At 44.2% G+C, this 27,103-nt stretch overlaps 1 protein-coding gene across 1 annotated transcript in view; it reads right to left on the bottom strand.

Moving 5' to 3' along the window:
- LOC135372520 (ankyrin repeat, PH and SEC7 domain containing protein secG-like) overlaps positions 1–24,225 on the bottom strand; it is a 72,786-nt gene extending 48,561 nt beyond the window's left edge. Inside the window, exon 1 of the mRNA XM_064606121.1 lies at positions 22,668–24,225. Within this exon, the coding sequence (XP_064462191.1) occupies positions 22,668–23,776 (1,109 nt within the window). The 5' untranslated portion in view covers positions 23,777–24,225. The remainder of the gene's footprint in view (positions 1–22,667) is intronic.
- Between the last annotated feature and the right edge of the window lie 2,878 nt (positions 24,226–27,103).

The raw sequence follows: 27,103 nt of genomic DNA, 5'->3' as shown, positions 1-27,103 counted from the left end.
TTAGACATGAATACTCATGATCAAGTTACTTGTTTATCGTGTATGCAAGCCGTTGTTCCGGACACTAATAGTATCCAGTGTTCAAGTTGCTTGAACTATTACCATGTGGGGAAATGTTCGAACTTGACCAAGACCTCCTAGAAATCTCTCTCGGCAAAAGAGCGCGAGCTATGGATATGCCCGACGTGCACTATTCATACGAAGACGCTATCCAAGCAGTCCGGCGAGCCGTCTTTGTCCGACATTCTGATCGAAATCAAACGTAACGGGAATAAGACATCAGAAGTACTAGAGAACATGGTGACGCTCGAGTCTAAATTTGAGGCTCTCTCTGCTAGTCATCATGAGCTAGAAAGCCGCGTAAACTGCAATAGTACTGCGCTTACCACCCCGGAGGAAAACATAGGAACACTACGACAAGAGCTTGATAAGGCCAACGGTGAAATATCTACGCTAAGAAGAACTGTGGCAGATCTCGAACAGTATGAGCGCCGTTTAAATCTAGAAATTCGTGACCTCCCAGAGAAACAAAATGAAGACATTCTTCTCATCATAGACAGTGTCGCTTCCATACTACAGGTACCCCCGCTACCAAAACAGGATATAGAGGCTGCGCACCCACTACCAGCAAAGGAGGGTCGTTCAGCACCTATTCTTATAGGATTTAAAGATAGGCAGATCAGAGATACGTGGCTGGAAAATCGATCAAAACTAAAACAGAGACAGCCCGATAGTGAGAACGCCGATTGCAACCGTCCCTTTATTCGCGAAAACCTAACTGCCTCCAACAAAGCACTGCTCTGGGAAACCAGACAGTTTGCAAAGGAAAACAAATTACTCTTACGTTTGGGTCAGAAATGGCCACACATATGTAAGGGAAAAAGAGGGCTCTAAAGCAAAGCGGATCTCGAATAAATCTGACCTCAACGGGCTGTGATGCAGTCCCCATAGCGGTCGTGTCACTTTCTACTATATTGTCCTTTCTTCCTTTTTTTGTTCTTAAGGTTTAGGATGGTATACATAGCATTAGATGAGTTTCAACATGTTCTAACAAAATCATCCCACTCTATCATGCATTTAAATATTCGCAGCCTTCCGAAGCACTACGTCGAGCTACAGTCTGTTATTAACGCGCTAAATCCTGGAATGTCATTTTTTGCTCTTTCTGAAACGTGGTTACATGATGCAAACCACTCCTATTAGTATTCTATGCCCGGCTTTAACTTCGAAAGTTCTCACAGGAAAATAGGACAACATGGAGGTGTCGCACTTTATATTCGAGAAGGTATCCAATATACTGTGAGGCAGGACATTATGTTTTCCATTCCGCTTTGTGACACGCTTTTTGTTGAGACTTCCCATGCATTTATGCCTGCTTGTTTACACCGTAACACGCCACTTCTTATCGGCGTATTTTATCGTTCCTCGTCAGGTTCCTTGGCACAATTCCTAGACGAGCTTGATAGATTCCTGTATCAGTGTTGGCAAACCAAAAGGAATGTACTTGTTTTTGGCGACCTGAATATTACCATCTTGAAAAGTGATACGATTACACAAAGATACAGTGAGAGTTAGAGTGCATATGGGTACAAACAGCTCATAACGTCATACACGCGATTTGGAAACTTCGTGAACGTCACGGCGTTGGACCATATTTTAACTAACTTGGCAGAAAATCCAATATTTAGCGGCATTGTAGCGTGTGATATATCTGATCATGAGATTATTTTTTTAACAAGCAATAACAACTGTCCATGCCTGACTTATGCCCCAACCGTCACCAAGCCTCATATCAACTATAAACTAGTTGAGGAGAAATTATCTCGTTTCCATTGGTCATTCTCGGAGTGGGAGAGGGGCTCTCAGACATTCACATATTTTTACAATACATTACAGGGCATTATAACTAGCTCCTTGAGAAATGCCGTCAGCTCGAAAAGCAACTCTACTCGACATCCATGGATCTCGTGTGTACATAAAAGTAACCTTTACAAAAAATGGCGTTGCTGCCCACTGAACTCATCCTTGCGACATAGACACACAGTGTGTAGCAACATTTTAAAGAAACTTTTAAAGGAAGCTAAGGAAAGGTACTTTGAAAGAACTTTGCAAGATGCAGGAAATGATGGCAAAAAAATTTGGAGTGCAATCCACCTTGCCTTACACAGAGGGCATACAGGAACTCAGATCAACTCCCTAATTGACGAGAAAGGCGACTTGGCTACGGAGCCCGGCCAGATGCTTCTAATCAACATTTTACACACATCACTGATAAGATATCATTTCTGCCACGTGATCATAACAGCCCCCAGTTTCCTTGTCGCAATCCCGTGACCTTCTTTCTGATTCCGACAGATCCCACAGAAGTGGACACTGTTATTAGAAGCCTGAAACAAACTGAATCAATCGGACACGATAATATTCCAATCTCACTACTAAAGCGCATTTCTTATTGGACATCAACGCCATTGGCGGAAGTAATGAACGGCCTGTTTCAAGAAGGAATATTCCCGCACGAGCTGAAAATCGCGAAAGTTGTACCTGTCTACAAGAAAGGTAATCGACAAATGGCTAATAATTACAGACCGATCGCGGTCCTCCCTGCTTTAAGCAAGGTTATGGAAAGGATCATACTAAATAGACTAGAAAGCTTCTTCATCGCCAACAGACTTCTCCCTGCATCCCAATATGGATTTCGAAGAGGGAGATCCACTACCACTGCACTCACTGCTATTACAGAAAAAACTAGGATGAATATTGACTCGAAGATATACACGATGGGAATATTTGTAGATCTCAGTAAGGCGTTTGATTTAATTAACCATCAGCTCTTACTCAGAAAACTTGACTGGTATGGCGTACGTGGTACCCCCTGGCAGCTTATAGACAGTTATTTCAAGTAACCGACTCCAATACGTTAGCCTGGACAGCAACCACTCATACATGTCCTCGATTTCACTTGGTGTCCCCCAGGGTTCAGTTCTGGGCTCTTTCCTTTTTCTTTTATTTATAAATGATCTCCCCGATTATTTAGCCGGTACGTCGACATCAATACTCTACGCAGACGACACCAATATATCTGTTGAAGGTAAGTCAATAAATGCCCTCTTTATCAAAGCTAATACAACACTTGAAAGATGTGTACAGTGGTTATCTTCAAATAAACTTGTTCCCAATATATAAAACAAATTACATTCTCTTTTCTGCAACGTCAAAACCCATTGACACACAGTACCACTGTCTCAAGCTATCAAACCACATCGTACCCTGCATTACTTCGATAAAGTTCCTTGGAGTTGTACTCCACCAGTACCTATCTTGGCGGGATCATGTCTCCCACGTGAGACAAAAATTTGCATCAGGGATCTATGCCTTATCGATGCTAAGGTCCCTTTTTTCATGTTCAACTTTTGCTGTTAACATATAAATCATTAATTGAATCTCATATCAGATATGCAATAGAAGTTTATGGACTTGCGTATAATACTATATTGCGGCCAATCTACATTTTGCAAAAACCTGCGTTACGTGTAATTCTTTCCTTACATTTTAATGACAGCGTCACATTCGCGTTCAATGCATTGTCTTTGTTTGATGCATATAAGTTGGCAGAGCAAAGATTGTGCATTTTGATATTTAAGATATTTCATGGCATGAACATTCAGCACGTGCAGGTTTCTTCATATACCTCACCCTATTTATTGCGAAAAGATCCATATACCCTTATTATTCCCACTCCAAGAACAAACTATTTGTTGTACTCTATTGCTTGCCAGGGGCCAAAAGTATGGAATTCCTTACGACATACGAGCTTCCACAAATTTAAGTTAATTTAGTAAACGTTTGAAAGCACACTTGTGCGCCTTATCATAGGCACCGATTACATTATTTTGTTACTTTGCATATCGCGATACAGTCGGCATGTTGCTTTTACACCTCATTCGTATAGCCGCTTCCTTATCAATTCTGTTGTAACTTAAAGTTAATTGTTCTTTGTTGTTTAAGAAATATTATCCATGCGTCCTTGACTGTGCACGACCAATGTTACTGTGCTGGGACAAGTGTTTGTAAAAGGTGTGCGTGTAAATGGCGTGTAGCTGTTACCTTATCTCTTCCGTTGTGACGCAAAAGTTAATTGTTCTTTGTTGTTTAAGAAATATTATCCATGTGTCCTTGACTGTGCATGCTCCACATGACTATTGTTACTGTGCTAGAACAAGTGTTTGTAAACGGGACAGCATTAGAGGGTCAACCTCAAATGTGTATTGTGCATTGCTAAATAAATAAACTGAAACAGAAACTATACATGCTATATATATATAATACTTTGCTTTGCTATACTGAGTATAATGAGGCTGCCCTATTTTTCTGCCTCCGAGCTTGTCCATTGGTGAATTGCTACAATCGTGGCAACGTTGCTGTGGGGGCGGCCTCTGAACCACAGGTCATGATTCGCGATTCACCGTGCATTGCCACTGCACTTGCTCGCGATATGCCCTGACATTAGCTGCTTTCTTGCAAATTCCCTGACAATTTTCTGGCTTTTCCAGTCGCAACAAAATTCCCCAACAATTCCTGGTTTTCCAGACTGATAGGCACCCTGACCATATATATGTAGCTGAACAGGAAGAGTAAATATGTAAATTCTACTCCTAAAGCCTTGTTCTGGCTATTGTTGTACAATCTTTCTTAGGTAATGCTTCTGCAGGGGAGGTTTCATGAAGAAGGCAACATCCGCTAGAGAGGATAGAGAGGTAGCAAGTGAGCTGGTGGTACAGGTTGAGACCTTGCCGGTGCAGTCGTTTTTTGCCCCCAAAAGGTTTTTTTTTTTAAGTGATGGATCTCCTTGAGTTTGAGGATCATAGAGGGACGAGAACATGAACAGAGGTTTCATATTTACCCTGTGCTAGGGAGGGCTTGGGCACGAGGGGAATCCTTTAGAGTTGAAAGGATGTTGCGCCCCCTTAATATTCACATTGGTTAGGCTCGGAATGCATGCTAACAAGCTATAAAACAAACAGTCCTTGAATGAATCCATTCTGGGCACTGAGGCTTACGTGTTTGTGTCGTCCATGTTTGTAGCCTGCCTCGGCAAATTTGTCATTGTTTACGTAGTCCTTAAGTGTCCATTTCCCACTGCCGTATTGAATAAAGGTCGCACATTTGCACGGTAGTAGTCTGTGCTGCCATGTACAGCAGTACACTTTATATGTAAGGATGTTATCTCACAAATGAAGCGTATCATGCAAACAAAGTATCATTTCCATCATTTCCATGTGCCATAAAGTTAAGGAACCCTTAAGGGAGCAACGAGGTGACACTTAACGTCGCTCTCAAGATACTGCCTCATCTGTCAAGCTGTCCACCAGGAGTCACCATGCAAAATATTTTCACTCTGCGAAAGCAGCCGTGGACGGCCGACATGATTCTCGCGTGACGTATTGGAGACACCGTGCCTTGTTTCTTTGCTTTTTCTTAGCTGCTCACGCTCTGCTTATACACAGGGACACTTTTGTGTGTTTTGAGTGACACGGAGATACACTTTTCGGGTTAAACCCGATTCCGCCCGGTTATTCCCCCCCGAACTAACGTCCGACCAATTCGGGTTAAACCCGATTTCTCCCTGAATTCCAGTCACTATGAAATCCTCAAGTGACGTTTCCACTGAAGACGAACAAAGGTCGTCACGTGTAACACATGTAAGAATCGGTCACTTACTTTCCAAGCAATACACCCAGGTGAGTCAACACAGTCTATGCCTTCGGCGATTACCGCTGAAAGGTCACGATCTCGCAAAAACAACAACAAAAGAACAAAAAAGAGAGATTAGGAAAGGACTTAATCGACAAGAGGAGAAACAAAAACACCCGATAATACCCGAAGGCACAATTATCGCCCGATTTCTCCCCGAATTACAGCTTTAAAAATAGCGGCAGATTTTTACCCCCTGAATCTGAGAAAGGCATTTAACCCGAAAAAGTCACTCCCTACTTATACATGCTTGAGCTGTGCCACTGTACGTCACTCGTCACGTGAGGAAAGTAGCATACGTCAAGACGTCCTCTCGTTCTGCGATGTCGTCTTTTCACGAGAAGAATTTTTCAAATGTGTGCGAAACAGAGCCCTCACGCTCGCTCTGTAGGTCACCTGCGCTCGTCGTTCTTTTGCAGGAACTCATTTTATTCGTTGGAGAACACTCTCCACCGAAAAAAAGAAAAAGAAAAATGGGGGGGGGGGGATCACCTGAGTGCTCCTTTAACTTTTGTCCAGAATGAAGGAGCTTTGAAGAGCGAACTTTGAACTTTTGCGAGTCTTGATTTTGTAAACTTTCACCACATGCATCAATCACTGACACACATGTGAGGCCACCAGCGATCCTTACTTGTAGGTCGTCTCCAAAGAGAAAAATAGTAGAAAAGGAACCAAGCAGATTTCTCATGTAATGAGAACTGCATGCAGCATATTTTTTGTGTACATCCAGCATATTGACCAGGCTAATATGAGCAGGCACACATTGCACAATGCACTACATAGCTGCTGGTGTGGCATCATGAATGCTGTTTTTGGTAACACTGCACAAGAGGGATGCATATCATTGCTTGATAATGAAAGGGGACAGCATATAATTAAGGCAGGTGGTTATTTACCTCCTGCAAAATGTATTGTTGATGGTCATGTGAAGCATTACATGTCAGCGTACTCAAAAGAAAAATTGCAGCAATCATAGAGACAGGTTCGACTCTAATGCCACAAAGACTAATCACAAATGCCTTCGGGTAGGTCTCGAGGCACCCTTTAATATAATTGTGCAAATATTTGCAGTTATGTTCGCAAATAAATGAGTAAATGCTTGCTTTAATAAGCAAAGTATGTAAAACTTCCGACGGACATTTGTCTTAAATTAAAACTGTATCATTGTCAAGCTTATCCAAGTGGAGACTCATTGCCTGGAAATTTGGAGAAGTGAAAGAAGAAAGACCAAAATCAATGAAATGAAATAACTCAGGAAAAGGGTGCTGATGCCGGGAAACTAACCTGGACCTTCCTGATTTCCCATCAGAGATGCTACAGTCAGGGAAGGGTAACGGTAATGGTAACATAAACAGAAACGGTATATTACCGAAATTGGAGGTGGTAACGATAATGGAAACGCATACCACTGTCCTCCATTACCGGAAACAGAAACGGAAACGAAAATTATCATCCGGTATTGAATTCGGGTAATGGCTATTACTGTTGTGCGATGACATTTCAGTGACTTTTCATTTCATTTTTGTATTTTGATGACTCCATTCTCTGTAACGCTCTAAATACTACACGAGAACATGGAAACAAAGCGGAGTATTGGATGTCGAGGGTGCATCACTCGCTTGCCTACTTTTGACATTACCTACCTACACAATATCAAGACATGAGACTTACACAACATAGACTCCATGCACTCTACTCCAAAATAGCACGAAAATGACAGCATATGATTATTATTTTTTTTTACTTTCTTCATTTCACCGTGGGCTAGTTCCATCTCAAATCGAACAATCCGGTACACTTGATGTCTCGAATGAACGGGGAAAAAATATATGTTGAAGCCATCGGTGAGTTAGGAGAAATAAACGCTTTCCGAATTCTCTGCGCTGCGCGGTTCGGGAAATAGGAGAGGAGGAAAAAGCTGCCTCTCATAAGACGATGTCGTCGCGCGCGGGTTTGACCGTTCGTTACAAGGCTATTTCTTGTCGCATTATAGAAATTTTTTGATCACGCTTTAGACCAATTAGGGCACAATAGGATCCTGCGTTGGCAGTGCTCTACCGGTTTTTGTTTGTCTGCAAAAAAATATCAAAGTTGACTGAAAGTGCCGAAAAATACCATATTCACTGCAGCTTTGCAGACGATGTACAAAACGGATAAGATTGAGCTTTATGCTGTTTAATTTGTCATTCATGTGGCTATCGAATGATGTATAATTTGTTGTTCTTCTCTGTCAGGAACGTAAGCGATACCTCTTTCAGTAACACCATACCACCGAAAAATGACGAATTTCGGAAGCCTTTATCTAAAAAACCCCACCAAAAACTTGCCTCGAAAATTTTATATGTTGTAGGTAGTTCCTTAGACTATGCACAGAAGAAAAATCAAAAGTCGGACTTTATCGGTAGGCGCACTGTGAATTTTTTGCCAGCCCTATACGCGGAGCGCATTCAAGCCGTGGCACCGTGTCCCGCGTGTTGCAAAATGGAATTTTCCAAAGGGACTTTCAACTTCTGTCTTCACATAAAAAGTAATTGCTGTCACTTGAAACCATTCTGAGCGCTTGCGTTCATAATAGTGTTGTAATCGCTGAATGTAGATTGTGGAGCAACCATATGTGCTCACATTTTTTGCGGGATGACACACATGCATTGCAAGTGCTGGGAGCCCGTGAAGAACAGAATGCTTTAGAATACTCTTGCGTCTTTATAAGAGGTATATTTGTCCACTGTGATCATATCGAAGCATATTTACAGTACACAGAATAACAAGAACTTGACAGCGAAGAAGACAAGGTGACGAAGGTAAGAAGGTAACGAAAGTTATGCAGAGCATTCCGGGTGGATGAGAGTGCTCGTGTCATGAACTGCTTTAGGCCGTTGTGGAAGCCACTTTCCTTAATGTTACTTTTGATGGCAGGTTCTTGGCAGATTTTCTTTCAAATGTGGGCAACATTGCTGCGTGTTGTGATTCAGCCACCTTTGCTGTGAAGTACTTGAAGCAGCTTCTGCATAGCTGGCCCATTTCTGTTACGCCTTCGGCTTGATCGGCTGGAACCACAGTCTTTATAGCAGCTACGCCGATCTCCGAAGCAAAGCGAAAATCCTTTGTCTATAGCACTTTTCTCTTGTGTATGAGGCGGTATATATATCTAGTCAGCGAAATCCACATGATCAGCACTGTACAACAAAGAGGCCATTGAGGTAGGTGTGATACCAGGACGACACATTACAGTAATGCAGATGTCGTCGCACACTCTGTATAAGGGCACTCCATGCACTTCTGTAGTCGAGAAGTGAGTGAAGCGTCTTCTGTGTGTAGGCGAAACTTTGCGCAAGGTGTCTTCAGGGAGTAAATGCGATCAGGACCTTCCCATGGTCGCAGCATGTCGAACCGAAACATATTGGACAGCGGCGCCAGTCGGGCTGTTTCGGCAAGGTTCACAAAACGCACCATGAATTAGCCTTGAGTGTGTGCGTATGACACTACAACATTTTCCTCAGTGCGATTTCCCCCGTCTGAGGTCATGGGGCCGTAGGAAAGGAAATGTTTCAAATAATACTGGGAGTCACTGCGTCCCTCCTGCCATAATGCGTACAGTAAATATGGTTGTTTAGAATAACCCTGAACAGATATGCCTCTTACAAAGATGTAAAATCATTCTGTTCTTCCCGGGCTCCCAGCACTTGCAATGCATGTGTAACATCCCTCAAAAAATGCGAGCACATCTGGTTGCTCCACAATCTAGGTTCAGTGATTACACCATTGTTATGAACGCAAACGCTCAGAACAATGAAAAGGAAACCTTGAAACCTCAGAATGGTTTCAAATGACAGCAATTACTTTTTATATGAAGACAGAAGTTGAAAGTCCCTTTGGAAAATTTGATTTTGCAGCACGCGGGACACATGACTCCGCTTGAATGCGCTCCGCGTATAGGGCTGGCAAAAAATTCACAGTGCGCCTACCGATCAAGTCCGAATTTTGATTTTGCTTCTGTGCATGGTCTAAGGAACTACCTCCAACATATAAAATTTTCGAGGCAAGTTTTCGGTGGGGTTTTATAGATAAAGGCTTCCGAAATTCGTCATTTTTCGGTGGTATGGTGCTACTAAAAGAGGTATCGCTTACGTTCCTTACAGAGTAGAGCAACAAATTATACACCATTCGATAGCCCTATGAATGACAAATTAAAGGGCATAAAGTTCAGTCTTATCCGTTTTGTACATCGTCCGCAAAGCTGCAGTGAATATGATGTTTTTCGGCACTTTGAGTCAACTTTGATATTTTTTTGCAGACAAACAAAAACCGGTAGAGCACTGCCAACGAAGGATCCTATTGTGCCCTAAGTGGTCTAAAGCCAGATCAAGAAATTACTATAATGCGAGAAGAAATGGCCTTGTAGCGAACGCTCAAACTCGCTCGCGACGACGTCGCCTTATGAGAGACAGTTTTTTCCTCCTCTCCTATTTCCCGAACCGCGCAGCGCAGAGAATTCGGAAAGCGTTTATTTCTCCTAACTCACTGATGGCTTCAACATATATATTTTTTCCCGTTCATTCGAGACATCAAGTGTACCGGATTGTTCGATTTGAGATGGAACTAGCCCGTGGCTATGGCAGTATCGTGTACTACTGAGAGCGTCCGCCTATGAACGTGACATTGGATGAAGGTTACACCCATCTTGGGTTGCTGGACTCAGAGCGACAGAAGACATGTTCCTACACTTCTTTAAAAATCTTGCAAGATGTGCGCATCCCAACGACGTAAAATTACTTGTGTAGTGTGTACGTGTGCCGAAGCAGCACTTGGGCAAAACAGGGTGCTGACAGAGCCGAACGGGCTGTCCTACCGCAGCTCTGTAAAAGCCGTTCCATTACCGGAAACAGTAACGGAAACGAAATTAAAAGCGGGTATCAGAAACGAATAACGGAAATGAAAATATAGCAGTAACGAAAATGGAAACGGTAACGGAAATACGTCCGTTATCCTTCCCTGGCTACAGTTACACCACCACAGAAGGACTCCCCCCCCCCACACACACACACACACACAGTCACACACACACACACACTCCCCGAGTTATTTTGAGTGCCTCAAGTACAATGGGGGATCAGCTACTCTCTTTGTTTGACAAAAGGAAAAGGGCGCAGACAAACTGGTGCATGATGATGAAATCATGAATAACAGAGAGACACAGGACATGCAGAAAAACACGAAAAAGTGTTTGTCTGCATGTCCCGTGTCTCTCGATTATTCGTCCTTTCATCACTCTCTTTGTTGTTTACGAAGAAACACTGTTTGCAGCATCGTCGCCTGAGAAATCTGGGCCAGGAGATAGCGATGCAAAAATATCGAAATTTTCAATATCGATAAATATCAAAGTTGTGAAAAAAATAATCTATAAAATCGATTAGAATATATATGCACATATTTTAATATTCATATATCTATCGCTATATCGGTATTTTAGAAAGAAACATGGACATCTCGATATTCGAAAAGCCAGCATGCCATTAGTTTTAATAAATGTATATTCCCCACCCCCCTCCTTACTTAAACAACTGAGAAAAAGTTGCCCTTGTTTTATTATCTTGTATGCGTATTACTGTTGAGGCACGTGATCAAGACACCGACGAATAGAGTGCACTACGAGGACCAATAAGTCCTCGATTATTGCATCAGAAAGATTCGGGAATAATTAGTGCAAGAATTTAGGTGTGTGCAGAGGATGCCACCCTCTTCTGATCTGCACCATCTTGCCTGCCTCCTCCTCTTTGTTCCTCGAGGAGCATACGTTTGCGAATACGGGGACACGCCAGCAATACAAAATCCTCAGTTTCGTCTGCCGTGTGCGTTGCGAGCTTGGTGAACTCGTTCTGCAGATTCCAATGCCTCGTTCGGCATGAAATGTAGCCCTGGACGATCCACTAACTTTAGGAACTAACATAATTTCCCCCCAATGCGCATCACATCTTTACAGGAAATATCGGCATCGTGTCGCAAAACCAAATCAAGAGGGAGATAGGGAAACAAGCCATCAAGTTTGGCTAATAAACTCGTTGATCCACTCCGTTTTTCATATGCTTGTCTGTGCGCAGTAGCTGCCGAATTACTGTTATTTCTGTCAGCGTGCATATCGATATCTGTATCGATGAAATATTACTACTGATGTGAACACTGATATTTTTATAGTAAATATCGCTATTTTAAAAGTATTGATAACATCGCAGGCATAAAATATTGGTAATATCGATAAGAATATCAATATGGTCTACCGGGAGACACTGCAAAACTTGCATGTCAGAGCCTCTGATGGTGGTCTTTTTATGTCTTGACTGCATCGGGGCAGACAGGAATTATCCTGCCAGTTTCTGTCACCTGGTGATGAAAGGGTGCTTGCATGAGGACTTGTCAGCCTAACTGTCAGTTATATGTTGTAAAAAAGAAGAAATGCATGCGCAAAGTCCAAAGAAAAAAGAATCTTGTGCAGCAAAGATACATTTGTAAGTCCAGCAAGGACCTGTTATCTTCTCAAAATTCAACACGTAGCTATTCTTTGGCATAAAGCACAGGGAACATACGCGTCTTCTCCACTTGGGAACTTCTCCATTTTTGTTTTAAAGCACAGTTCATCACTGACATTGGCCACACTTGGGAGACCTGCTCGTAGTTGCCTTTATGTGATACACATTATGGAAAACTGCCGACACATACGATTGCTTTAACGACGGCTCTGATCGATGTAAATGTTTGCACAGCCGACAAAATGAAGGTTAGAAATACATGCATCTGGGTATCTGAGCCCGTTGGAATGCGAAGGTTGTTAATGTGGTGGCTGACTCGGTATTAAGCAAGGTAAGTTGAAGGGGAGAAGGTGCAAAGCGTGTTGGTTTGTACATTGAAACATGATCAGACAATGCAACGCAGACAAGGACATACACAGACAGCGTTACACTAGGGACTGTAGCTAGTGTAACACTGTCCGTATATGTCCTCTGTCCTTGTCTCTCTGAGGGGTTGCCTGATCATGTTTCAAAACAGACATTTCCCTTTTGTGTTAGAAAGCAGGAGGAAAACAGATCATCACAGCAAATGATTTGATCGATTGAAATTGAAATATTTCGATTCAGAGAGTGATATCGGGACTCAACTTGAACAAATTGTTGAAATTTTTATAAATGCGAAGTCTTTCAGACTGCAGGTTGAGCAAGGCAGGCTACTTCAGCTACGGCTAGCCAATGTGCTTACACGTGACTACCATATTTTGCATAGTCTGTAAATGTTTCTGGTTAGCCGAGCGCTAGATCTGGTCTGTCAAGGTATCCAGGGAGTTCATGGTGCTTGTCGGGTAACACTCAACCTTACAATTTAACGAACGGCATGCTGCTCTAGGTTGAAGGAGCATGGAAGGACTGAAAAAAAAAAAATCATCAGGCAATCAGGATACAAGCCCCGGGCTACATATTCTACGAGGGGCGTTCGAGTCAAACCAGGACTCTTCATTTTTCGCAAAAGTAAAATGAACTTACAGGCGAGAAATTAGTTTTATTTTTCAACGTAATCTCCAGCTGCACTAATGCACATGTCCCAGCATTTAACGAGGGCTTGGATGACAGCAGCGTAGAAATCCTTACCGGCGCGTAGCAGCCATGATCGGACCGCATTCTTGACTTCGTCGTCGCAGCTGAAGTGGCGGCCCCCAAGGAACGCCTTCAGTGGCCCGAAGAAGCAAAAATCGCTGGGGGCGAGGTCTGGACTGTAAGGAGGATGTGACAGCAATTCCCGGCCATGTTCCTGTAAGGTGCATGTCGTGAGATGCGCGGTATGCGGGCGTGCATTGTCCTGTAGGAGGAGGACTCCGTTGGTAAGGAAGCCTGCCTTTCCGAAACTGGAGGCGTTCATGAATGATAGTGTTCAACGTTCCCACAGAAAGGTCCGTCTTTCGAGCCAGTTCGAGACATGTTACCCGTCGGTCCTTGAGGATCAGGCGCTCCACAAGTTGGATGTTCTCAGGAACTCTGAGACTGGGCCCTGAGACGCCCCGGCCGGGACCGTCCTGCACTGATGTACGGCTGTCTCGGAACCGTTTGCACCACTCAAACGTCTTTGCTGCGGCTAAGTGTATCGTGGCCATACTGAGCCTGAAGTCTTCTGCGAATTTCAGATGACTTTACGCCTTCATTCACAAGAAACTGCATGACAATTCGCTGTTCGATGTGCGCGCTCACCTCGATGTCGGCCATCTTGTCCAGCACGTGTCTTCTGTTTTGCACAAACTTTGGACCACCACGTGGTGAACGCGGAGGCTTGTCGCGTGTGAAAACGACGCAAAAGAAGTAGCGCAAGCCATTTGTTCACTCAGGAGACAGAAAGTCCCGGTTTCACCAGAACACCCCTCGTAACAACAAAAAAGCAAGAGTGCAGCTTACAATCCTGGTGCACAAGACAGCTGTCACCCTTGTGGGTGAGAAAAGCTCCTTCCCTTGCGCAATCTGCCCAACAGTGTGGAGCACACCTTGTTTTGGGACGGTCAGGGCAAGTTGTTGTGCTGCCCGTACCTCTTCCTAAGCAGAAGTCGGCTCGTCGCCCTCAGGCCAACCTCCATGAAGCCATGTACAGCGAAAAAGCTGCAAACTTTGCTCAGCGTCAAATATGTGAACACCCACCGGTGATCTGCCTATGCAAGATATTTTCACCCAACGTATGTGATTCCTGAAGACTCAACTGCGGATGAACATAAGGTTGGACAATCAAAGCGCTCTTCCACTACAAGTCTGCGCCAGCTACGCTGGTACAGAGGAGGTGTTGTTCCTCTACATGAGCTCCGACCGGCGATTATGGTGGCCTATCTCCATTGCTGCTACGGTGGAACTGAGGCCGGTGATCCAGGCGCGTGGCCATCTTCTTCGTTGTCCACGGCTCGCTACAGTGCTCCCCCTCATACGCGGAGCAACAACAGCAAGAGCGACCGAATGATGCGCACTACTGGACATGTCCATGGTCACAGATATCACACATTGCGTGAAACGGTTGATGAGCGGGGAGGAAGCTGGATGAAGATGAGGCTTGCTGGAGATGATGGGTGAAGTTGTCAGACGTTGGAGCCGTGGCCTGGGGTGGCGCAACCAGCACAGGAGTGAGAGCTCGTAGGGTCAATCCCAGAAATAGCGAGGCTGCATCAGCCGTGTTGGCTGCCGAGAAGCTGGCTGAAAACGTGCCGTGGCGTCGGCTGCCGCAACTGCTGAAACTGGCAGGCAACCACGTTACTCTGGAGTCACGGCCGGCAGCGGATGAGCGTTGAGATGTGCGTCAAGAGCAGCGATGATGGTATGCCACGGAGAGGCGATGACGGTGGCCTATCTCCATGGTTACGCCTGTGGAACTGAGGTTGGTGCTCCAGGTGCGTGGTTACCTTCGTCGGTGTCCAGGACCAGTTACACTGCTTTGTCATCTGCATGTGGTCGTCTGCCCTCGTGAGTGGTTGTCCTCGTCGTCTTCTTACTGCGGGGTGCTGTTGTCTGCTCGCTGTCTCGCCTACTGCACCGTTAGAACACCAAGCATTCTCTGCCAAGAAACATGTTTTCCTTTCTCAGAACTGAATATACCTTTCGAGACATTACAGGGCACACTTTTTTACACAGTTGTTCGATTTAGTTGCAAAATTTGTGACAATAAGTAAATTTTTCGAGCAACTGATTTCACTAAGCTTTCACTTTGTACTCTGGCAACAGTGACATCAGAGCAAGACTTTCCGACGCTGTCTGCTACTTTTACGTCCCATGGAACTGGTGCCGGTGATCAACTGGTGGCGGAACATGCGTGGCAGTCTGCTGCGCGAACTTGGTTGCAAAAAATCTGCATCATGGAGGTTGGCCTTTACTCTCGCGACATAGCAACAGATTCATGTGTAGCCACTAAAGGTGTCCAACTGATCTGACATCACGACACACCTGAAAGAGCTAGGAGAGTTCGTCGTCACTGCACACACTCTTATAGACTGTTTTTCTCAGGAAATGCGTGATTCCCAAAGGAAAGAAACAAGTACATGACACTAGACGTGTTTCAAACATGTCTAGTGTCATGTACTTGTTTCTTTAATGGCTTTTTTTCCTGCATTATAATTCACTGGCTTGCACTGTGGCATTGAGGAGTGCTCAGTCACCCTCCCAGGTGTATATCGCTCGCTGAGCGACTCCTGGTTTGCCAATTCCTTACGATGCGCAGCTACCCAGAGCTGACGAGCCGCAAACACGGCGAAAAACGTGTCCTCTGGTGCTGTCGCATCGTTCCATGAGTATCTATATATATATATATATATATATGTTTGTAAGTCAAACGTCGCCATGCCAGTACTGGACAGCTGTTTCGGCCTTGTTGGGCCATCATCAGCAGTACGCAGGCAGGCAACGTTTGAGCGGATGGCGTCAGACGCCATCCGCTCAAACGTTGCCTGCCTGCGTACTGCTGATGATGGCCCAACAAGGCCGAAACAGCTGTCCAGTACTGGCATGGCGACGTTTGACTTACAAACATATGCTACACGTGCAGCCAAAGAGCTCTTGTTAATTTTCTTTTCCCTTATATATATATATATATATATATATATATAATGCAGGAAAAAAAGCCATTAAAGAAACAAATAAATGATACTAGACGTGTTTGAAATTCAAACTTACAGATTAACATGGCTTCTATGGCTGCACGCAGAGAAACAGATACTCATGGAACGATGTGGCAGCACCAGAGGACACGTGTTTCGCTGTGTTTGCGGCTCGTCGGCCCTGGGTAGCTGCGCATCGTTCCGAATTGGCAAACCAGGGGTCACTCAGCGAGCGATATACACCTGGGAGGGTGACTGAGCACTCCTCAATGCCACAGTGCAAGCCAGTGAATTGTAATGCAGGAAAAAAAGCCATTAAAGAAACAAATAAATGATACTAGACATGTTTGAAATTCAAACTTACAGATCAACATGGCTTCTATGGCAGCACGCAGAGAAACAGATACTCATGGAAGGAAAAAGACACGGACAACAGATTTTAGGGAAGTTATATATATATATATATATATATATATATATATATATATATATAACACCTGAGGCTCCCGTCCAGATGTGTTGGCTGACTGGATGGCCCCTCCTGATCCCCGTCTAACCCCGAAGGGGGACAGTGTCATAAACTGAAGCTCGGGGATCCCAAGAACGGATGGGTAGAGCAGTTGCTTCCTGAGTGCGAGAGAATAAACACGTATTCTCCCAGTGACCCCTCGTCTGTCGTCTCCTTCGTAACATATATATGTTTGATGCGCCCCCCCCCCCCCATGCTCCTTCAAACAATGCCGTGTCTACACACAGCCTGCGAGCTGCATGAACTATTCTGTGGCCCAAGGGCCCTTGACCAGCAAACAGAAGAATGCTGCCCTCATAAAAAAAAGAAAAAAACAATCAATGAAGAATTAGGAATGAAACTAGATTCTCACTGCACTGCTTTTATCCTAGCCTGACATTGACCTGCCCCTGTCCAGGCAGCACACATGTTATGCATTTCTTGTGGATCATGAATAGAGTGTGGATTTTCATGCAATTGCATGTTCTTTTTCCCGATGTGGCTTCCTACCTGGACGATTTCTAATGCATACATGCGCAAGTTTGTAAACTACCACTGTAACTATTGTGAGGCTTAAAATCAGCTCATGTTAATCCTGTCACTAAGTCTAGCAGCAGCCTCTCCAGGTGTCACCCACAGAAAATTAGAAAGGAACAGAAAGAGGTAGAAAAAAAAAGTATATGCCAGTGTAGTCTAATTTTTAGAAGGTAAATTACAGTAGTAAAGCTGAAATCACCCAGTGCCAACAAAGTCAGCTTGCTGTTTTTCCAATTTTTCTAGTTCATTTTCCTAGTTCAATCTTTAAGCAAAAGGCAACAATACAGTAAATGGGATATAACTTCAGTGCCCAGGAACACTGTCATACATAATCGTTTGTGAATAGCTATGTCTTTTTCTCAAATCGTTTTTCATATTTCAAAATATCCCATCTGGAAAGTCAGCTTATTTATTCCTCTGTTTGTGTCAAGTGTCAGCAATGAATTGCACTTATAAGTATATTTTTATTCTGCAGTTTTTCACAATATTTTTTGCAATTACGGACATTTTGCTTCTGTGTGGCCTTCAAAGACGTGGTCTAAGGTCAATGCAACCCACAACTTGATTTGAGTTTGAGGCAGCACAGACAGTATACCACTGGTGGACTAGAGTAGACAGTAGATACTGATAATACAACACTTATGCAGATACACACAAATTATTTAACTGCGTCACTGAAAATGGCTGAACAAGCTGTGATTATAGCTCACTGTAAAACAAGAGACGTAACCTACACAACCGCCACAACACCAACAAGTATGTTCTGCCACAACTCAGCAGGATGAAATGTTCGTACGAGTTATAGTTAATAGGGAACTATTACACATGATGAACAAACACATTTGCAATATTTTGATATCCCATTTTGTGACTACCAAAGGGAGAGGTCCGAGCAAATATTTGGACAGCGCATATTGAAGTGTTATAGAGATATTTATCAAATGCACGGACTGACTTCCCACCCTCCAAGCGATCTTCTTACGTTGCTCATATCTTAATGAGAGAAAAGTATGCCCCTACGTACCTATCCACATACTGCACATCTGCTGACGGCAACTGTGTGTTCTTGGCTGTTGAGAAACATACACCGTGGTGAACTCCCAAAAAATTTAGAAAACCTCTTTACTATTCTCACATCACATTTACACACGCTTGAATTTTGCCACAAACCAATGCCATCTCAGGAGCTTTCACAAGTCGCATGATGCCACTAACAAAGATCAACCAAAATTGATAGTAATCAGCCTTGGAGCAAATACATCATCGAAGAGCCAACGTCCTCAGTTCATGATGCCATGAAGTTCCATGATGCATTATTCCATTAAATTTCCATAACTAAATTAAGCATAACCTGATAATTTAACGCCAAATGACACATTATTCCTCCTACCAACGAAGAAAACAACAGCCTCTACTACGCTTACGTGAAGCGAAGTGCCTCTGGGCTAGAGCCACCAATGTTTTGTTCAGAAGGAGGACGTGTCCCAGTTCGAAATATCAGCAGCTCTCATCCTGAGGCACTTCCCTTCACGTTTCCTGAATTCGATAGATTTTCTATGTTTCTACCTAATATGCTTAGGACTTTTTAGAAAACAGGAACTTCCGTCTCAAGCTCTTCCAAGAGAGATTAGTTGTCTAACAGTCTGTTCAAAATATCGGCGTCCCTTGCTCTGAGGCCCTTCCCTTAACATTTCCTCACTATGGAAGTTGATGTTCTGATGTTGGAACACAGAAGAAAAGACAAACACACCAAGCCCCAAGTGCCTTAGAACAATGAATGACGAAATTAAGAAGTCATTGAAAAGGCCCAGCTGCAGGACTCGATGCCACATATTCTGGATTGCCGGACTGACACGACCTTGGAAGTCCTTGGAAAGGCATGTTAGCTTAGCTCAACTGGTAGAGCTCTGGACCGGCAATCCAGAAGATGTGGGTTAGGATCCTACAGCTGGCTAACCTCTTCAGCGACTCCCTTCTATATTAATTCATTTCCTCATCAGTTTGCTGCATTCTCTACTTTTTTATGCCTCCTTCGTAGCATCTTCTGGACAACCGAGATGCCACACTGTTGCATAATAAGTTGTCAAAAATCGTATCTCTCTCAATGGTTATCTTAAAGGAGCACTGAGGTAACCCCCCCCAAACTTTGTTTTTTTGCCGCAGCATATTCTGCAACAAATAACACTATTTCCTGCGAAAGAACGACGAGTACAAGTGACCTATAGAGCGTGCACGAGGCCTCTGTTCCGCACACCTTCAAAAAATCCTCTCCTCGTGAAATGAGCACATTGGAGCCATAGGGAAAGTCGCGCTGCAACGTGGTCCCTGGGCATGCGACTCGTGACGGAGAGGGGCACAGCTCGAGCAGGTTTAAGCGCCGCGTGAGCTGAGAAGAAACAAACAATAAAAATGGCACTGGAAGATCCCTAACGTCACACGAGGGCAGCTGTTTTCCCAGGCGGTTCGTGTAAATATGATTGCGCGGCTGTAATACACTGCAGAACCTGTGAACCCCACACGCGACCTGTGAACCCAACAATCACAGCCATAATCATAACGGGTTCCAATGCGGCAATCTCTTAGGGAATTACGAGGGGGGGGTTGACATCACACAATAAAAAGGACACTGGATAGATAGTGACCTTTATCTGCAGCGCCATTGTTCTTGACTGAGGGTGACATGGCACGCACGAGCCAGTCTAGGGTTAGGGACGGGCTCCATTGTGCCTAAGCAGGGGTGGGCAGTAGTAGTAATACCTCGTATTATGATACTATTACTGTAATACTTTTGAATATTTGTATTATGTATTATAATACTCATTTTTGAAATGTATTTGTATCTGCATTATAATACACAAAATCGAGGCATTACATTTATTGTAATACTTTTAAAGGTGTAATACTTTCCCAGGGGTCATAAGTCCGACATGCTGAGTGTCACTGGTGCATTTTATCGGTAGTTTTTGGGGTTGCATAAGCATTCGGACACGAACAAGGACACAACCCTTGACAAGATGCTAAAAATGAAAGCACCTGAAATAAAACAAGAGTGGAGAATGACTGCATGTCTTGATACATTACTTATCAAGACATGCAGTCATTCTCCACTCTTGTTTGGGCATTACTCCCAAATTGTATATATTTCTGCTTTTCTTTTCCTCACCAAGTTTTGCATCAACGTATTACTAGTATTACTTGTGTAATACACACAAGTATTTGTATTAGGTATTATAATACCTCAGAATCAAAGTATTATGTATTACTGTTATAATACAAAATATGAGTATTACTGCACCCCCTGTGCTTAAGACACAATAAATGACTTGTACTGAACATACAGGTTTTTGATACTCTGTTCATTAAGAGCGATGTAGAACTGAGTTTCTGTTCTGTATTTGCCTCAAGAACGAACACAAGCAACATTTCGGTCAGCCGTATCACGTGATGGTTTTAAGTCACGCATTGAATGGATTCTGGCGTAGGTGGTGGAATATATTCAGTTTAGTATAAGTGGTTAAATTCGCGGGCTCAATAATTCGCGGATTTCTGAGGGGTCAGGATCGGGCAATAATTCGCTGAACCTTAAATTCACGGCACCACGACTTTCGACCCTGCACCAGGAGTCTCAAGAGCCTTCCACCAGGAACTTCTGGGAAGAAACAAAGTTAAAAAAAAAACATACCACAACTGGGCACTTTAGAGCCCTTCTGACTCTGACAGCTGCGATCTCCTTACTCGTCTGGTATCTGGTGCGCGGAGCAGGTACGATTGGCATTACGATAGTGAATCTAACTTCTGCAAAGGCTGATTTGCGTGCCAGCGTGCTCAAACTCGTATATGATGGCTGGATGGTCCAGGCTTACAAAGAACCGGAATCACAGAATGCGGAAATCTGCACTGGATTTTTGTGGGCTGAGCGCTGTCTCCATTTGCAACGGAGGACTGAACACTTTATGAGGCAACGCACTCCAATAGTGCAATAAACCCCATATGTAAGCTAACTAAGTGTCTTGGGTCTTATTCCTCTGATATTTCTTTCTCGTACTTTTCAGCCACTGGTTTTAATATTTCGTGGAGCTTGAAATTCGCAAAGAAAACTGCGCTCACAAATTTCGCGAATGTTAGTTCCACACGAAAATGACTATTTATACAGTATTCGATTCAAATATAGGATTCCCCGTCAGATTCGAAAATTGAATCGAACGTGGGGTTACCTTGCTTTTGGATTCCAAAACTTTGAATATTTGTGCATTCCTAATCATTACTGGTACAACTTTTACTGCTTATAGTAATTTCCGAAATGCTTTGCCTCAAAGCAAGAGCATTACCTATGGTCACAGAAACGTCGGAAAGCTCCGTCTTACTTACACATTCAGAGAGTGACTCTGTTAAATATTACCTGTCATTTTCTTTTAGTGCAGTATTTGTGAATGACCAATGATGATGTTTCCTTTTTTTTGTGTGTGTGTGTTTTTTTTTCTGTGGCAACATGCATGACTGCAGTGAAGAGCATGGAGCAGTCGGTGATGTCGATTGTCCTGCAACAGCTATGCGAACAAATTGTGCATTTCAAATGTTATAGCAGACGAGGCAATTCAACATTGAAGGACAAACACAACATAAGCCTCACAACAACCAGTTATATATTTTCTCAACTTCCAGCTGCCTCACTTTCTTCAACTGGTTTGCTTGTATATCATGCCTTAGTCCAATCTCATATAAGCTACGCCTTTTCAGGTCTATGGCCTCACAGGTAGAACATGTCTAAATACATTACGCACAGAAGATAGCACTTAGATACAATAGTACTTAGATAAGTATTATCTTTTGTGCACAGACTGCTGCAACCTTTACCTTGCTATCGGTTCTCAATGCTTTCGACGTCCTCAAGGTAAAACTTGCATTACTCGTTTATAAATTCATCCACAGGACCCATGGGTGTTCCTTGCTGTTCCAGCTGTGATGTGCATTGTTCAAACTCTATTTTCAATAACATCAAATTAAATAAAACTGCCATCATTCAATTGTGTTTGTGGCATGCAGCATGTTCCCTATTGATAAGGATTATGAGCTTCCTATTTTGAAATCAACACAAAGAATGCTGTTCGTTAGAGAAGTCTGCACAAAATGGGTTCTGTGTGTCGCATGCTATGTGGGGACTTTGTTCAATCATGGTTCAGGCTTGTTCAGTCCTAGAGACGACACACATTCCCCTTTCTCGCATATTTGTGTGCTCATCATTTTGACTAAAACAGTGGGCAGGTAACTTACCTAGATGCCACAGTGACAGCAGCCGGCTTAGGCAAAATGGGCACGGGCCTACTTGCATTATTCAGCTCTTGAATAGGCTCAGGAAGGAACACTGTGGGTGAATCCAAGGGAAGGTTAACTTCTGAAAGAAGGGATGTGTTGATTGCGGCCCCTAGCGACAGGTCGGGAGCGTCCTGCACAGTCGGGACTGAACCTGGGCTAGAACTGCTACGTTGGCCGTCACTCGCATTTGTGAGAGGGTCGGTGCTGCCCTGGACGGCATCACTTTTCATTATGTTATCAATGAGAGTAAAAAATTCTGGGTTCATCAAATCTTCGGGCAGGAGAGCATCTTGCAAGTCTTGCCCATACGAAGCAAGTAAATTGCTGCCATCGCTGTAACACAGTTGACTTAGATCAACGTCTGCATCCAGACAAGGTATATCAGAAGTCAGTTGGGTTGTGTTCTGTAAGGCATGAGCGAGCTCAGAATCAGCCTTTCCCAGCTGCCCGTCACACGTGTTGGACTGCTCCGGAGACAGCAGCACGCTGGATGCTGTGTCCAGCCTCGCTTCCAACTCATTCCTTTGAGTTTCGGCGTAATGCGGGTAACTTAAGTTATTGGTATTGAGAGGAGATCCCGAGGAGCTGTTCGAAAACGGCGAGTCGACGGACGTACCGTAGGGACTCGTGCTGTCGAAGCTTGGACTCGGTGTTTGATAATTGGTTGTGTTCGGTCTGGAGGTTGCATTAGGCGACGGTCCCGGGGTCTCATGGGGCACCCGAGTGTAAGAGGTGTTATCGAAGGCGAAAATTTGCACAGCATCCTGGTCAAATTCATAGCCCAGGTGAAAAGCGTCACCGTATGGAGATGCGCGAATTTTCTCGTCTCTCACACGCACTGGGCCACGGCAAACAACTTGTTCAATATTTGGCTCATTCTTCTCGTCTGGCGAAAGTCCCGCATTCCTGTCGTTGCTATCAAACTCCTGCGACGACGATGATGCGTAACCATCGTCTATCGATAAACGGGCTCCCTCTCGTGGTTTATGAACCGACTCGTCCGACGGTCCGAGTGCAACATTCTCGAAGAGGCACCGCAGGCATTCAATCACACTGTCTTCGGACATGACTTTCACAGTTCCCGTCGCAAACAGATCGGGGGTAAACAACACTACAGTTGGAACACGAGAACGCCAGACAAATTGTTTATGTTGACGGCCTTGTAAACAAACATGCGCATAGTGACTCACCAGCTACCGACGCCGTGGAACGATGTAAATTGACAGATACTTCACGGATGTAAGCAGCTCTCAGAAAAACGCTGCAGGGTCACTTGCGTAATATTGCCGTAAGTTAATACTGAGAAATACGAACTACAGCTACAGCGAGAACAGCAACCACCACCGCTCCCATCTACATACTCCAACTGCCAGCGATTATGATGTCACAGGTCACATGTCAGATTTGCCGTATGCTGCTGCGCGTCGCGATGAAAGGGCAGAAATGGCACGTAACGAGGAGGCCGGATGAACGTACGTATGGTTGCATGTACGTTGCGCGTCGTAATCGTCAAGTGGAGGGCGTGGACGGCGGACGTGATTCGTGCCGTGTGAAAAACCGAGACGCAAAGAACAAAAGCATTACACCAGATATTTTTGGTGTTTTTTTAGGAAAATGTTAGATACATACATTTTTGTATGTGTATTATGTAACCGTAACCAGAAACTTTTCCCTGCACTTTGTATCCTTTGTGCTTTGGAGCTGTTAAGATACATGTGACACGCAGGGTTAACACCAACCTGAACGAATGCCATGGAGGCCGGGCACACCGCGTTCTGAGGAGGGCGGGGGGGTGGCAAAAAATTTTGGGGAAGGGTGAGGGGAGGTTGGATAGATCGGTTTCCCTGTACTTTAGCGAGCCTGGCTTTGAGAAGAAGTTACACTTGAGGGAATTACGTTTCAACGAAAGGAAAGCTGGCTTTATCGAATTACGCTTTGGAGAACACTGTTCTCCGAATGAAGTTTTGATTTCGGTTTCAACATTCAATGATCGAACCACCAAGTAGTCTGTTTGAGCGACTGTCTTTTATTTATTTATTTACCCTCAGGGCTACAGCATTAAAGAGGGGAGGGGCTTGAAACAAAGCAGGAACAATGTGGAATACAAAAAAAAATAAAATAATAATAATAATAAAAACACAACGAACCAAAAACACGAGCATAGATAGTATCACTGGTGGACAATCAGATTAGTATATGTAAAGCTCAAATAACCTTACGCTGCATTCAAGTGGTCGTGAAGCAGTTTTCTGAACCGTCTACCGTCAGTGATGGAGGTAAGGTGACCCGCGAGATGATTCCATTCCAGTGAGGTTTTAGGTAAAAATGAGTCAAAACACGTTTTAGTAGTGCAGGATGGGACACCAAGTTTCTGGCGATGATCAAGCCTTGATGAGACGTATGATGGATGTGCAATTAAATGGAGTTTTAGCGTTTTTGATTTCATTATCCCTGGAAGAAGAGTACAGATATTTCGTACAGAATGCGTGCTTTATGTTAGAATCCAAAGATTTTGCGACAAGTTGCTTTCGAAAGCATTTATTTCAAATCGTGTGCAACGGCGCGCGGATACTCGCTCGTACTAATTTTGCTTCAATTACTAAATAAACGATGTAGCGCTTCTTCTATTTTCCTTAATTAAAGGGGCCGTAAACAGGCCGCCAAACGTTTCACAAATAATGGTACCCAAATATACATTTCGCTCGTGTCGCGCACATAAAAATGCTTTCAAAGATGAATAACCAGCGCGCCTCTCTCGGTGGTGGTGGTTGGCAGTGGCGTATCTAGAGCTGCCTGCGCCCATGGCAACATGGTTAACAGGTTGTACTTGGGGATGCGTTTTCGTGTGGTCCGCACTAGGTTTCACGCTACAACCTCTCTACTGGCGGGTGCTTTAGATCATTTATGAATGTGCCAGGTTGAGTGCCCGATCAGGCACATTCACACCCGACCACATAATAGCGCCCCTGTTCACCTGGCGCCCATGGCACCTGTCCACACCTGCCACACCCTAGATACGCCACTGGTGGTTGGTGGTGCTGGTGAAAGGACACGCCGTTGTCGGCCTCACGTAAGTGGGCGACGCCACAACTGACGCCCTGAGGGAATGTGCGTCCTGGGCCGATTTCTAAGGGAACTGTGGCAACATATGTCTGAAAGCGTCTGAGGAAAACCACGGTCCCCAGCTTCTACCCTCATCTCTCCACCACGCATACGTCACATGGCTATGTAGTTTTTTTGCCGTCCAATCGGGGGGCCGAGCTCCGAACATGACGTTTCAAATTACTAGTCAATAAACAGGCTTCATTATCAGCTGTGAGGCGGAGTGCTCCGTTTGTTGGCGTGGAACTAGATTTTGCGCCATTCCGAAATTTGTTGTTCCGAAATTCAGCGTCATGACATCTCCAACATCTTCGGCTGGCGCAAGCGTCAGCAATTGGGCTGCTATCATATGACGCGATTCGAATCCAGGTACCTTCCAGTCACGACGTGACATGACCAGCACTCTAACCTCTGTGCTACGCGAGCTGGTGACGCGATGCCGCGTGGCTTAAACCAAAGTACGGCAGCCCACTCGTCGTAGATGAAGATGACCCATCGCGCACCTATACCTAAAAGATACCGGAACTGTAACGCCGGATATTCATTCGCGCTCGCGGTGTACTGCGTGCTACTGCCCGGAAAAAGTAGTGCGCGTGTGATATCTAAATTGAACGCATTTATTTTCCAGTTTCAGGTTGTAACTGTTTCGATTTTGAATAGAATGAGACTCACATTCATCTAGTCTATTTCCACAAGCGACATAGAATCATAAGTGGAACCCTTCATCGTAATTGGCGAGGAAAGCGCCACGTCAAAATGACGTAAAGTTAGGGCGCAGGGCCAACGCCATCTAGATACAGCAGGCCTGCTTTTTGCCTCCTCTTCCTCCTTCGCTACGTGGACATAGTCAGAATTCGTCTGCTATTGTGATTCGCCGTTCTGCGAATACAAGAACTCAGAAAAGAGCTTGGAACCTGTAACTATGAATGTGTAGACAAAAAGTGCAACACGCTTTCCAGAAAATCAGTCATGAGAAAGATATGGGACCGTTTTGAGCTTTATTTTAAAGTTTTCCCGTTTAGTATACGCGGGGACGTTCCATCGCTGCTCGCGGACGACACTGATTCGTCTCCATGGCTACGACCGCTGAAAGCTCGTTCGTGATAGGCTACCGTTGTTGAAAACACGATTCTGGTTAACGATGAAAGATGAAAGTCACTGAAAAGGTTAGCCAGCTGTAGGACTCGAACCCACATCTCCTGGATTGTCGACCGGCAATCCAGAAGATGTGGGTTCGAGTCCTACAGCTGGCTAACCTTTTCAGTGACTTTCATCTTTCATCGTTAATTTCT

This window comes from Ornithodoros turicata, unplaced genomic scaffold (genome assembly GCF_037126465.1).
Source record: "Ornithodoros turicata isolate Travis unplaced genomic scaffold, ASM3712646v1 Chromosome15, whole genome shotgun sequence".
Lineage (NCBI taxonomy): Eukaryota > Metazoa > Arthropoda > Arachnida > Ixodida > Argasidae > Ornithodoros > Ornithodoros turicata.
Note: the sequence above shows the minus strand (reverse complement) of the source record. Positions and strands in the feature narration are given on the sequence as shown.